Source organism: Fundulus heteroclitus, unplaced genomic scaffold (genome assembly GCF_011125445.2).
Source record: "Fundulus heteroclitus isolate FHET01 unplaced genomic scaffold, MU-UCD_Fhet_4.1 scaffold_76, whole genome shotgun sequence".
Classification (NCBI taxonomy): Eukaryota; Metazoa; Chordata; class Actinopteri; order Cyprinodontiformes; family Fundulidae; genus Fundulus; species Fundulus heteroclitus.
Genome location: NW_023397208.1, coordinates 1268416 through 1284022, shown reverse-complemented (window position 1 = coordinate 1284022; position 15607 = coordinate 1268416). Strand labels below are relative to the sequence as shown.

At 40.0% G+C, this 15607-nt stretch overlaps 1 protein-coding gene across 3 annotated transcripts in view; it reads right to left on the bottom strand.

Annotated features, from left to right (window-relative positions):
• The window catches only part of mdga2a (MAM domain containing glycosylphosphatidylinositol anchor 2a), a 249857-nt gene that overhangs the window by 89639 nt on the left and 144611 nt on the right, over positions 1 to 15607 (bottom strand). For all 3 annotated transcript variants that reach the window (XM_036134196.1, XM_036134197.1, XM_036134198.1), the window contains exon 6: positions 15269 to 15538. In XM_036134196.1, coding sequence (XP_035990089.1) covers positions 15269 to 15538 — 270 coding nt within the window. The remainder of the gene's footprint in view (positions 1 to 15268; positions 15539 to 15607) is intronic.

Below are 15607 nucleotides of genomic sequence, written 5' to 3'. Positions count from 1 at the left end.
AAAGAGGATTTAAAAAAAAATACATTTTGAAATAAAAACTGCTGGAATTGAACAATAATGTCTCAATAACAATGTATTTGATTGTGAAAAATATTAATGTGAAATAAATATTTTATTACTATAATTTTTTTTGAATGATTTTATCGTCACTTTGAATATTTATATCTTATTCATTCAAGTAGATAATTATTTCATAATGTTTTATTGATTTATTTAATTTTGAACACTTTGGTGTTCTATACTACGTTGGCTTTACTGGTTATGCTCTTTGTGTGTGTGAATTTGACATTATATTGATACCCCTAAAAAGGCTAGAATAAGTATTGACAGCACAGGGAGTGTAGTCGTTGCTCGTTATCTAATTTTTATTTTTAAGTAGATTCACAAATCGCAATCAAGGACCTGGCTGCGTAGTGGAGCAGTTGGTAGCAATGTTGCTTGGAAGAAGGTCCAGGGTTCGATTCCTTGCAGTCTTTCTGCATGAAGTTTGTTTTCCCTGGTTACTCCAGCTTCCTCACACATTGCGAGAAACAAGAGAATTCCACAATCTCTTCTGCTTTCTGTTCTGCCAGTAAAGCTTGGGGAAACATTTTTAGGCTGAAGAGAAATCACTGGTCACTGTGAAAAGATAGACAGGAGCAAGAAAACTATAAATTCATCATGTTCCTCACATGTTTTTTGAGATTTTTTTCTTCTTCTTCTTTTAAAACTGAAATAAATTTCTAAAATTGCCTGCAGATGAATTTTATTAAAAATAACCAGCATTGTGACCTAAAAAGGAGATGTCTGTTTATATCTTCATGGCAACAATCTTGTTTTCTACTTTTTACAGAACATCCTAGCAGTGAATCATCCTTCCTCATTTCCGCACACAGGCGTGGCGCCCTCATGCATATTTTAGAAATTCCTCCCAGTGTTCGCCACATTGCAAAAAAAAAAAAAATCCTTTCCTGACATTTTAGTTAAGGATAAATAATGAATAGGGAGTAGGAATTCCTGTAAATCGACCACACTTGTGTACAACAGAGATAAGCCGGCATTACTTCACCTGGTTGTAGTAAATATCTCTAGTCAGATGCAAAGCCTAAAATCTGGCGCTTCGCTTATGCATAGGAAACACTCGAAAGGCATAGTTTTGCTGGGGTTTCTGTTCGTTAAAATGACGGATTTTGAAGAGTAGATGGGGAGGTCAGAGATGAGTTGGGAGATTGCTGGGCGACAGCGAGTTGTCATTCCCCCCCATCCCTGATACAGCAAGTCACATGAATCTTTAATAAGGACTCTGTTTGGAAACAGAACTTTGCCATTTGCTTCGAAGGTAAACTGTTTCTGACTACTCTCACACTATTTCCACAACTCCATAAATAATAGCTCATATGAGCTATATACTTTGTGTTGTCTAAATTTACAGACCTGTGGATAAATATATGTTGACTATACGCCAAACTGTTTCCATAGACATGAGGCATGGACATTTTTACAATTAAGCTGTTTGAGAGCAAAAGCAGGGTTATTTATTAGCTTTGTTTCTAAGCCGCTCCCTAAGGAGTTCCTTTTTTCATTATTGTGAAAGCTTAAATCATCTTCTTACATGTGTAGCAAGAATCAGGGTGCCACCGGTGGATTTTATGATAAAGCTGCGTGCATTTCCGACTGAAAATTGTGTTAGGATTTCAGACAGCGGTGAACATAGTAAGCTGACAAGTCTTTTGTTGTGGAAATGCTGAGGATTAGCGCCACGCAGATATGTCAAGAACATATTAAGCTAGCTGGAACTTAAAGCCTAAAGGTGCAGAAGTGTACAGGGTGTGTTGGATTTAGTCACTAATAAGGGCAAGAGCTCGTGTTACCTTACTAATTTGTTGAATTTGATCTCTTTTGCACATTGCTCAAATTAAGCCAACGACATAGACTAACAATGCAATTCTGACCTGCATGCGATCAACGAGCCGTACGACAATTACAAATAACTGTGGATGTTTCTGATGCTTTTGATGTTTTTCCCAGTGGTCTGAAAGTAACAAAAATGTTTGTTTGTCACCGGCAGAAGGTTGATAGTTTGCAGCCGGGTGTCAAGAAATATTACCAGAAAAAGTGATGTACCAGTACTACATGTTACCATTTGTCTCACTTATTTTCCTTATTTAGGACTGTCTTTTACCTAAAGGTGTCTTTTAATGCGTTGTTGCAAAGTACATCTAATGGAGTTATTCTCTACCATTAAGTCATTGCACCTGAACTGACTGAAAAGCCTTCTTTGCAGTGTAGCTTTTCATTTTGTTCTCTAAATAGCATGATTTTGGTATTATTGGAAATGCAGTGTTAGTGATTCCTAAAGCCTAAATATTAAAGTTAACACATGCCCTAACAAATTCTGAATCTATTATTGATGAATTTGTTGTTGAAGAACTTGTTTTCCCCATCTAAGCTTCTTATCATTGAATCATTATTGCAGGTGCAAAGGAGTGAAACATCCACAGCAGAGACTAAAGTCTTTCTGGTAACATCAAGTGGTGAAATAGGGGCTGTTTTTGTTCACACTTTTGCACGGTATGTTTCTATTTTTTTTCCACCTTTGCCTGAGAGGGCGCCTGCAGTTCAACCGTGATATGCTGATTATTCGAGGTATTCTGCTGGATCATTTCCATACTTAATAGGGTGTTCCTGTTTTCTCCTGTCTTCTGTAAACTGAAAGTCCTTTTATTGCCTGTAGACAGCCTTTTGAATCCTCCAAAGCTTCAATAGCCTTTGGGAATAATGGATGGCCCGTACATGAAAAGCACTGATAATCATACTAAGAAAACCCCCCCAGTTGAGTTATTTTCTTGGAGAGCTTGTGTCACAGGACAGGATTACAATAGCACTATAGGGTGGTAAATGAGCTCTTACATACAGACAACGATAAAAAACATGTATCTGAGTAATGGAAAAACCGTGTCATAACTCACATACACAAACGTGCATCCAGGTTTAGCCCTCAGTTTCACCATGCACTCCAATGCACCTCATTTCACATTTGCGGTGAATAATTATCCTTATGTCTACCCATCAATCCTTTCATTTGTCGCTTTAAGCAAGCAACTCGCTGCACTCCTCATTGTGGGTATCTGCTCATGGAGCTGAAGTTGTCTCTCAAAGCCAGATGGATGGCTGTGTAAAATGCTCCTGCTCTTATCTGCTCGGCTCAAGGTTGCACGCAGAAATGGAACGCAGGCGGCGGAATAGATCAAAACACAGGGCATTCATGCATGCTGGCATATTTGTGCCGCCATCCAAACACCTTTCATTTTCCTCTTCATTTTCAATCCACAGTCCTCACATTAGCAATTACATGGCCCCCATGCCTCAGCTCGATTGCAGTAGTGCAACCAGTCACATATGTGCGTTCTTTGGTTGGGAGGGAAAAAACATTAACGCCTCTGCTATTTGTAAATCAAACAGGAAAACAGACGCGTACGTCTAAACTTTACAGATGGTCTCCGGGGCTGCGGGACCAGAGGCGGAACCACTTATCTCAGGTCTGGAAGTCCAGACATTACCTCGGTTACACAAAATCATTGTGTTTGTGTTGAATATCAGTGCTAGTTTGCACTTATAAGCATGCGCATGTGCCGGATTGTGCAATTAGCTGTGCTTGCATTAGCAGGTGGAAATGATGACTGGCTTTGGTGCAGAAGCTGCATACCCGCCTTTGTAAGGAGCACCCGCTGAAATCTGATGACAAGAGCTGCAGTGTCTGATTTTCCATCTTTGATAGCTACACCACATCTCTCTTTTCGTCTCATCACATAGACGGAAAATGCACCGCTTTGCAAAACGATGGAAAACACAAGCACATGGTTGCCTGTGCTTGCTTGCAGGAAGACACGGAAAACAGAACGCCAAGCCAGCTGCCCGTGTCAACACCATCCACTGCTGATCCTGTCTTGGTTAATCAACTGTTCTTCATTTCGTTTTTGCCTGGTTATATGTGATATGCAGCCGTAACAGAAAGCAGGAACCAGTGCACAGCATTTTTGTAGGAGATATCTCACAAACCGCCGAAGAATAGGCTGACACGGTAAAGCAGGGTAGTGGCCCATGTTTGAAGACGTGTTGCAGACCCTTAATCCGTAGAAAGGATCTCGTCAGCAGGGTGATGTGATGCCAGGGGCCTGCTGGGCTGGCCGCGGAGATGGCCAAGGCCTGGAAGGCACTCTGGCTGGTGCGGCAGTATGGCCAGAGACGCTACCATCTGCTGGGGAGAGATGTGTGTTTCCACACACACAGCCCCCTTTGGCAACTGCAGTTTGCTGGGGCTTCTCAAGGACCAGAGAGGAACGTAACCAGCTGAGATAAGCAACGATGAGGCCACAGGGTGACCCTGCTAAACATGCAAATTGAACTGTGCCCAGCAGAGCTGAATGATTAGGTTTTTCATGTTACACATGAGGCATATCAAGTCACAAGCTTCAGATGATGACCTTCCATGTGAACATGTGCTTACCATTTTTAGCATTAGCAAACATGAGAACAAACCAACAAACAACACATATTTACGCAGCTAGCATATCCCCGGGGCTCCACCTGGCACGCACAGGCATTTCTTTCAGTCGCTTCATTTAGTTTATAAGTGACATAAAAAATTAAAACAGAGGTCTTACTTTGGTTTAGACTTGTACCTGGCTTACTCTCCATAGATGTTTTAAGGATTGAAATTTTTATTTGTTTTGTCGTCACACAGCAATAGTGCTGTATAAATATTCTAACAAGTTAGTTTTTTCACCTTGTGTTTCAATCAGAATGACTCTAAGCTAAACACTGAACCTTAAATGCAACAGATGTAAACAACAACACAGCATGTAGGATTTCTGTGCATTTCTTATGCCTTCCCCTCTATGTTTGATATGTTTCTGTCTCAGTGTCACAGCCCAATAAGCAGACTAGGCATAGGTAACGTACCATTTTGGGTTGCTTTCTGTGACTTCCTCTGGATGAAGACGTCTCCGGGAACAACGCGGTGTTTTATGAGAAACAATAAATACAAAAAATGTAATGGGTGAGGGCTAAAGCAGTCTAGCTATATCTCTCCCTCTACTTAAAGATTTTTTCACACTGGTGCTTCATCTAGTGGTGCGCTACATGAATTACATATTACTTTGCCGTAATAGCTACTATGGAAGCCTCGGACTTTCATAGTAGCGTAGTGTATAATAAGTGTGAAAATGTAAACATGCTATGGTCATAATATGAAGTGGTTTTTAGCACTCTTTCTTAACTCTACCCCCCTAAAATGACTCGTTTCTGCCGGGAGGACAGAGTAGTTGGTTGACTACACTACCCTGCTTCTAACATATTGCCAAAAATAAACTTCACTGTTATATTAAATTAAGTTACCAGCTGTCCAGCAGAAAGTCTGCAACATCCGCATTAGTTCTGAGTCCCTCAGAATTATTTCCATCTGGTAATAATAGCTGACATAGACTCTCATTTTTTCTCAGTTATTACTTTTTCTTTTCTTGGTTACTTTCTCTTCCCTCTCGCTGGGCAAAGAGTATGAATGGTCCTCCATTTCAACAGAAAACGGCAAAAAGAATAAGCTAGGGGTCTTTGTCTATCCTCCTCCTCCACCGACAGCACATCTTCATATAGAAGACAGATAAGGAAAATGCGTAAGGCTGGCTTTCAGCTTCTGAAATCAGAAATAACACAACAACATGGCTTCTCCCAGTGGATTTATAATTTTAAGTTATGAGCATGCTTTCATTGTTGATGAGATGTTATTAGACTTTGCCAGAATATGTATTTATAAAAGCAATACTTGACTTTTGCCAATTAAAAGGCAAATTAGTTACACACTGTCCCTTTAAGCCTGATTCCACCCAGAGGCAATCTCAGACTTGTTAATGGAGTATGCAGGATGAAAGTAACACCTTTGTAACTAAACTGTGGAACACCGTTTACAGACAAAAACACCTGGGACCAAAGTTATAAGCAACAAACAATTGCTTTATAAAAACAGATTATATGGATATTTACTCGCATGAAGGACTGACTAAGAGCTGACACTCAGAATGAGGGAAAGTTAGTTTGTAAATGAAGAATAAATGTGAACAAATGAGAGAAGCAAATTGAGCAAAGGAAAAGAAAAATTACACAGGTACTTGTGGATGAGAGAAATATGTGGGTTGTGTTAAACACATTCAGGGAGAGAGTAGGATAAGCATCTTCAATCAGAGGGGAAAAAATCTCTCTCTCTCTCTCTCTCTATCTATCTATCTATCTATCTATCTATCTATCTATCAATATATATCTATATCTATATCTATATATCTATATATATATATATATATATATATATATATATATATATATATATATATATATATATAAAGAATAAGGTCTAGACATGTGAATATCTGTCAAAACTTATCTTGCTTTTTATATACTTATCAACACCAATACAATGCCCCAACCAAGGTCCTATTTAGCAGTAAGGGTAGAGAAGGTTGTTATTATTTCAAATTTATGGCTGAGGTTCATGATTAAACATTGTCTCAAGATCCAAATTGGACTGTCAAGCATTTATGTAAAAGTTTTCTTTTAGGCAGATTTCCCTTCCAAACAAAGGTGCGAACGTAAAATAGAAATCACGACATTTAACAGCATTCAAGGACATTTTTTTCAACACATTTCAGGCCAGCTCACAGTTGATGTGGAGAGAATCCATAAGCTTGTTTTTCTGCACAGTAAAAGTCTGTAAAAGTCAGAATCTGACAAAAGGCCCCCACGGTGTTGTAAAAGCATGAGCAAACAATGGAGAAACTATTCTTAAAAAATAGAAAAATAATAGTCCATCATGGAAGCACTTGAGTTTAGAAACGCAAGTCCCCCCAAGCAGAATACAAAACGACCACCCCACTGAGGTTGTAAAAGGTACATTTTTTTCAGCAACGTGACACCCAAGTGCCACAAAATGCTTGAGATGGGGGAAGCTGTGCAGATGTTTGAACCAAGATTTACAGTTTTTATGCTTCAGTCTCCAGACGTACAAAGACACTTGCTCTAACTTAGTGGTGACTGTCTGGCATAGTGTTTCTGAGTTTAATTGTAGGTGGTTGAGTGGGTGGGGGGGGCATCAGTTGAGCTATTGCTATCATTAACTTCATCTTGTCTTTGTTTTCTTGTTATATAAGACATATTAGGCCCAGGGATCATGTGTTTTATCTCAAGAGTCATAAAAGAGCTCAACCAGAGAACCTGTGTTCTACATCCTATACAAAGCACTGCCAGCTAAGTGGCTCTTTGAGAGTCTTCCTCTCCTAGATGGCGTAATAGTGGACACTAACTTGCTTGTGCTGTTTTACATTTTAAAAAAACAGCATTCCCCTCCGGCACCCTGCGTGGCTGTTGTTGTTTTTTTCTTCTTCTGTGGGTTCTCCATCTTCTCAGCACCCAGCTAGTCATGTCAGAAAGGCTGCTCAAACTGAGTTTGCTCATGCTCAAGGTTATTTCCTGCTAAGAGAGCAGTTCCTCTCCACTTTCACCACATGCTTGCTTCGGAGGAGGCGTTGCTGGCAAGTTAACAGCCTTGTCACAACACACTTAGAGCAAGGACTTTTATGGCTTTCCCGGCGATCTCGTTTATTTTCTGAAAAGGGCTGAAGTCAAACAGCCACTGTTCCACCTCTGAGGTGCCAATCAAGAATCTCACCATGTAACAACTGACTGTGGTTAGGCTCTGTGGCACAAGGGTATGATGCAGCAATGACAGACAGGTGTAGGCTATGGAGTAAATGAGGGGGCATAGGTGAACAGTATCGTACTGCATGGTGACTGTGGCTGAGCTTTAATAGGCTCAACACAGTCACCAGCCAAAAAACAACAAACAACAGCGACTTTTGGCTTTCCTCACCAACCCGATGACTTTTTTCCCGGAAATTTGACTGGTTATGAAATTGGAGGGCTTTTGATATTTTCAAAGCAGTCCGTCACCGATTAATCTTTCCTGCAAAATAAATTCTTGCGGTATTTGTGCGTTCACTAACAAACGAGAATCCCTCTTGTACCCCTACCGCTTCAGCTATTTGTGACTGAACAAAAATCAGTTTGGGCCAATCCCGTTGCAGTATCATATTTTAAGGCGGGACATACAGCTGTGATGAAAGCAATAGCTGCTGAGCCTACAGCTGAACCAACATAAAGATGGCAGCGTAGGAGGAGGCACGCATAGCTGCTGTAACATCTGTTTTGTAAGAATCCACAATTTCTTCTTTGAAAGAATAACAATAATAAGTGCCTTGACTAGCGTAACTTCTTGTGGTTTCTCAGGATGCCTGTTGCTTACGTCTTGATTTTATACTGTGATTGGCTAAAACCAACCCTTGGTAGGGCACTAAGCATTGTTTTGCCCAATCAACTCAGAAAGGTCTGCTGAAGTCCGTTCGAGGAAAGGTCTCCTTTCCTCGAACGGACTAAATAGAAGCAGTCCCAGATTGATAAGGATGAAGAGCCAAAAGATTTTGCTAGAATTGACTGAAATCCTGCTTTTATGTCTACTCCACAAATGAAAAAAAAAAAACAGACAAAAGAAACAACTGGATTTATGCTATATTACAGACAAGGACACAGCATGGAGATTATCATCATTTGCTGCTGCCCGCACTAAGACTAAGAAAGTAGAGCACATTACCCCAGTTCTAAAGCCATTACACTGGCTCCCTGTATCTCAGATAACAAACTTTAAAATACTTCTGTTAGTCTATAAGTCCCTGAATGGCTTAGCACCTAAATACATCACAGACTTGTTATCAGTGTATCAACCCTCCAGACCACTCAGGTCTTCTGGCTCCAGCCTACTCTGCATACCTACAACCAGAACTAAACAAGGAGAAGCAGCATTTAGTTCCTATGCTCCACTTATCTGGAACAAACTTCCAGAAAACTGTAAAGGTGCTGAAAGCCTGAGTTCTTTTAAATCAAGATTAAAAACACATTTGTTTAGGATTGCCTTTGAATGTTCTAGTTAAATTATTAACTGAAACACCATTAGTTTAAGTTTGTCGTCCAACTGTTGTTAAAATCATTAATATTTGCTTTTAGTTTCCATTTTCCTATGTTTTATTTTGTTTCAATTTTCCTGCATTTTATTCCAACAGTTTTTTTGAACTCACTTTTTATTCTGTTTTTATTTTCCTATGTTCCAATCATGTAAAACACTTTGCGTTGTCCTTGTACTGAAATGTGCTATACAAATAAAGTTGCCTTGCCTTGCCATTTGACGGCGGACCTAACGGCTGAGCCGGATAAACGGCTGCAGAGCCGTGCGTCTGTGTACAAGCTCAAAATTTCACAAGCCAGTCGTTTGGCAGGAGGAGAGCAAGTGATTGTCACCTCATTCCACCTCTTCCGACAGGAAGAAAGCTAAAAAGTGAGAAGTAAAACAAGCAGTAACTAGCTTGGTTTGGGAATCGTACCCATGTCAGATACGTTGAGGGTGAAGCACATGGTGCTTCACCATGTGCTTCACCCTAACATATCTAACTCTATCGTCACCTTTTTCAGTTTTGCAATGCCGGCTTCATTTTTAAAAGTGCGTATTTGGTGACAGAATTCTCGACATCGCATTTTACTCTTATGCTGTCAGTTGTCAAAATGATGCTGTAATTTGCCCATTACGCTGATTAAAAGCGTAACGGACTCACACACTCATTGGCTGACATCTGGACTCCCTTTCCGCAGGGTTTCCCCCACTGACCCTTTCACATCTGCCCAAATTGTTGCTCTTCTTCCGGTACCTGCACAAAGACACTCCTGCAGCTGCACACCTGACCCAAATAATGAGCTGCTGCTGGAGGTTTTAACGTCTGCTGACATGAGGAGAACAACATAAAAAAAAGGCCAGTAAAGCTCTTGTTTCTGCATCAGAGAAGATGCAAAACTCCCGGACAACATAAGCTAACGCTAGTTGTTATTTGCTTGACGGACAAGCCCGATGACGGGGTTCTGGTCGTTGCTCCTCCTTTGAGCTGCACTACGCAATGCTTCACCGTGTGACCAAATAGATAAATGCTGACAAAAAAAGTCCTGGTGAAAACCCTGGGTGACAGTCAATGGCAGTTTAAGGTTTTATGAAAGCGGCTATGTGAAACATACCACTGACCTGTCACAGTGAGTTGCTCTTCCTTGGAGAGATAGTTTTTTTTATAATTAATTGGCATTATAAGAGTAACTGACTATGAGCGGTGTTATAATTACAGCTAAAACCTGACCAAGCTTTTATTGGAACAATATAGATAGATTTGAAAACTATCGCCATACGTTATGCTTAGATCTGAATTGGACTTGTTGGTCTAGTAAAGTGTTTTAATGTTCTTCGCAATGAGATCCGCTATAATGTGGCTTTATGTAAAATAAACCTGTTTGAAACAACAGTGTAACTTTTGACATAATTGCACTAATGTCAGGGCTAATCCGACATCTGATAGCTGTTTAGCCTTAGATGAAGGTCCAGAGATGTCAGAGCATATTAAACCAACCTCCTGCTAGTTAGTGATGCCAAACATCCCCCTCTTTTGATAGCGCTTTATTTGTGTTTCTAATAGGTAAACCACCTGACAAATAAGTAGGATAAAAGTCTGTTATCTTAATGGCTTTTGTTGAGCTTGGTGTATTTTCACTTCAACATCATAGATTGCTTTACAGAAAAGTTTCTGTATGCATTATGTCATCTCACCAGATCCTTAAGTGACTGTCTACTCATCTGTCAACGGCACTGACAAGAGTAACGATTCATCGAGCTAATGAAAATGTCCCCAATTTATTTTCTGTTTTTACTGATCCTTAATTTCCTTTGTCACACATTGATTAACTGTGTCTTTTCAGACCAACCTTCCCTCCTGTCTGAGTCCATTTGAGTTTGTTTCCCTCTCCGTTTCCCTTTGAGATAAGTCATGACTTATTGATTTGGAAATACATAGGACACAATATCTTGCAGTTTGCTAATTCATCTCTCCGCCTCCTCCGCCACGTTTTTGACGTTTGATTTGACTTTTTATGCTGAATTGCCAACCAAAACGAAATTTACACAGGGCTTTCGGGCTTTTAGATCACACAAGGTTAACATCACAATGATCAATCAGACATGCTTGTACCTTGATTTAGCAGTTATGTAATCCAGGGAGGTATCAGGGAGCCAATATGTTGTATTAATGAAGCCAAATGCTAGCAGCCTGTATGAAAGGAAGCCTTGTTTTTCCTTAAAGCGACACATAAAAAAAAATCAGTGCCTGCTTATCCTGCTAGACCTTTAGTCAATCAGAATAATGCATATTCGGCCTGTTTAAACTTTAACAAGTGCAACGCTCTGACAGCTTTATTCAGATCTGTCAAATCAGCAACTGCATATTCAAAAGTCATATATATTTCAAATTGCTGTGATTTTTTGATGATATTCAACAGGATGCCATATGAGTGCCATTGTCAGCTCCAGATGGGTGATATTTATTGCAGCGATTACAAACAGTCAGCACGCTCTGACTTATTTGCTCCCATACGACACCTGACATCTTCTCTTTGATATAAGCCTCTCAGTTCCTAAGTCCCCCAGCTGTGCGGGCACTTTCACAATACAGAGAAGGGGTTTATCCATCAGGGGTGGGGGCGTTGGGAATGATTTGTGGGGGATTTGATTTCCATCCCTTTCACTATATGGCTGCATAAATAAAAGCCTCCAAACAGGCTGAGCACAGAGGCGACCTGATGATGGAGCTGTGGCATAATATCTGCGATGAATGGAGAAAATGGCATGAAACTTCAATTTGTCAGCTTGTCTGCTGAGTTCTGATTTAAATAAACTAATCTGTATGTGTGTGAGAGGCTCTCTAGAAAGTTAAAATGCAGAACAACAGCTGTCGTTTGCCTTAAGGTTGCTGCTTCAATGATGTTTCCAGAAATGAATGCATCTTTTTATTCATCCACAATGGGGAAATAAAAGCCTAGCGACACACAACCTTTTCTCTCGAGTTTAAAGCGTTTTCAACCCTTGAACCTTTTCGCATGTTGACAACCGTAAACGGCAATGTATTTTGTTGGGATTTTTTTTGACGGACCAAAACAAATGAGTGCAAAACTGTGTAGAGGAAGCATAATGTTTTCTGCTTCAATTTTAAATCTGAAGACTGACGGACATCTGTATTAAGCCCCTCTTGTGTCAATCCTCTTTGGAACGGCCTTTCTTGGCAACTGCACGTCTTTTGGTCCATGCCCATAAAGGCTTTGCACATACAGAGAAAGACGATTTTTGCCCATTCTTCTTTGCAAAATGATGGCTGAGACTGGATAGAGAGTCTCTGTACACAGAAATTGTCAAGTCTTGCCACAAATTCTCATTTAGCTTGTGGAATGTAAACCTCTGCTACAGTCTTTTGGTCTTTTGCAGCCTCTACCAGGTTTCCCCTAATGCCTGCTCTATATTTAGGTCTATCAATCTCCCCATCAGCTCTCACCAGCATCTTTGTCCCTGCAGAAGAAAATCATCCCCACAGAAAAATGCAGCCACCTCTAATGATTTCTTATAAACTTCTGAGGCCTAGATAGGACAGCTGTATTTGGACTGAGCTCAAATTATACAAAGGTCCACCCCTAATTAGGGAACTTCTGAAGGCAATTGTTTACACTGGATTTTTAAGGGCTATTAATAGAAATGCAACCCACACTTTTCATACGTAAAACAATTTTAAAACCCCTTCCACAGAATTGTGCGCTACTCTGTGTTGGCCTGTCACATAAAATCATTAAATAGGTCACATTAGGTCTTGAGTTTGTTATGTGGTATAGTTAGAAGACGCATGACAACTTTTGCAATACAGTGTTGTAACAACCATCAGTTTACTAGCTTAGTTGATTACTTTGTGTAAGCATAATGTTACTGCCTACTGCACACTATCATCTCTGCATATCTAAATGCACATTTGTGTAAAAAGCCTCAATCATCATTGTTCAATAAGCACCATACTACTTTGTTATCTCCATCTGTGACTTTCCCGAATGCTGAAAAAAAAATGTAACCCTTGTTCATTGCAAGTTTGTTTAAAATTTTTTTTGCGTTCATTATGTGTAATGTGAAGCGGAGTAGCCAAAGAAAATTTTGCCACGGTAACACGCGGTAACAAATAAAATATTCTGATTCTGGTGAGTCTGAGCTGGTTGCATGGTAAAGGTTTCACGGTTTGATGTTTATATGAAGTGCCAGGTTCAAGACTGGGAATCTCTAAGAGCTCATGATGATTATTATTTCGCTAATGAGCCAGAATCATCTGCTTCTGATGCTGTTCAGGTGAAGAGAAGCAGGGAAGCCGCATATATTTCTGATAATGTCCAAACAGTCACAAATGACCTTCTACGTGCTGCTTTCCTATAAGCTGGTGATTCAATCAGTGAATTTAATTAACGGGATCATGTTTTTTATTCTCTTGCATTCTGCTTGATGATTCAAAACTAACTAAAGATGTAATGAAGATTTGTTGCTAAGAGAATATTTCTACCAGGAGGATGTGCAGAAAACTTTTTGAATTGAATGAATTGTAAAGCAAAAATTAATTAGACGTGACACAGGTCACAATAAGGGGCCCTCTTTCTTTGCCCTTGGTGAGGTTGTTCAGTAACAGTTTGCTCCAACAGGATTACACATCTTAAACTTAATTTTTACTCTACCTTTGTTGTGCGGTTTAACTCTTTGTAAGACACTGCACCACTAAAAACACAGATTTTTTCTGTTTCGTTTTACAGAAATTAAAGAGGTCAAAGTTTGTTGCTATTGCTGATTAAGTATAGAAAAAATTTTACATTTTCAGAAAACGGTTACTTTTTCTAACAAATAATTTCTGGTACTCTTGCTATCAGAACTTCTTTTTCTATGCAATCCTCTCTTATAACCTTGACACACCTTAAACCTGCCACAAACACGCACGCCTTTAAGAGGAAGGTTTTAAAAAGGAGTGTTTCAAGGAAAAAAAAATGAAACAAGGTGACGCAACAATTTGAAGTTAAGAATCCTTGCAATGTATTTGAAAAAACTGTCTTTCTATCTCGTGTGTCGCTCTTCTATTTAAATCCTAAAAATAATCATTAATAAGTCTGGACTTCTAAATCAATATAATTTATAAAATTTGGCCTGTACATCTTTACCAGATGTAAAAAATAATTCACTTCTTCTTTGCTTAAAAATAGTTTATATTCCACTCTCCCGTGGACGCCTCCCTGGTAAGGTGTTCCAGGCTTGTCCCACTGGGAAGAGACCCAGATGAAGACCCAGGACACGCTGGAGGGACTATGTCTCTCGGCTGGCCTGGGAACACCTTGGTGTCCCCCGGGACGTCCGGGCCTCTCTGCTAAGGCTGCTTCCCCCGCGACCCGACCCCGGATAAGCGGAAGACGAAAGATTTCATTCTCTCTGTGTTACTACAAAGCAACGTGCGCAAACCTTAAGTCATCTCTCTTATTTCCTTATATTCTACTTTCAACTACTCAGACCTTCTTGTAATGTTTTAAAGTAATCTGAGTTACATGGTTTTCTAAAGACCCTTTTAAGTGCTTTTTTGGGACCAGCTGCCTCTTCAATCGTTGCTGCCCAGTCTTCGCACCTCACCATCATTAGGATACTTAACTCTGGCTTAAAAAGACTAAAGCCATGATATGAAGCAGTGTTGTCAACACACAGCATAGAAAACTTTTTTTTAAATATGATCTTTGGCAGATCTTAGAAGCGATTTTTCTTCCTTGTTAAATACAGGATTTTAAGCTAGTGTTCATCTGCTGTAGACACATTTTTAGTCCTGACAATTCTTCCTTTGCTTTTCGCTTTTCTACATCTACGGATGAAAACATGTTCTCAAGAAGGTATAAAGGAATTAGGGGTTGCTTAATACTTCTTTTTGCACAGTACTGCACATACAGATATCTAAAATAACATGATAAATATATGCCTTTAATAATCTTCTCAAAGAAAAAACCTACTTCAATGTAATTTTCATTTTAGTTCTAGCAGAGAGTGCTGGCTGAATTTAAATGATATAAACAATACTATTTAGATAATGACCTTAGGGCCAAAACACACCAATTATGCACAGTGTTTTCATCTTTTTAGTCAAGACAAGCTAAGCAGACAGGGTGAAGTTATAGTATTCGTCCAGGACAGCTGTTCGATTTGCTGTAACAACTCATTTTGTTTGACTTTGTCTAACTTTTAACGCTGAATAACATATTTTGAGGTGCAGTCATGCTTTCCTACCTCGCACCACGATGGTGGTGGACTTCTTGGCCGGGTTTCCCACATTGTTACTGGCCACGCAGCTGTAAACCCCAGCTTCATCTGAGGTGATGGCGGGCAGCGTGAGCGTGCCCCCTTTTACTACGCTCCTCTGCGGCAGGCTGTCGTTGGTGCTGACCCAGGTGAGGGTGGGGGTCGGCTCCCCTCCTGTGGTGATGCAGACCAGGGACACGGTCTGACCAGGGTTGACCACGATAGGATCTTCCACCAGAAGTTTGATAGATGGGGATGCTGTGGAAAGAGTATACCCTTATGGTTAATCCAATGGTATTAATGCATTTTTTTAAGTTGCACTTTTTT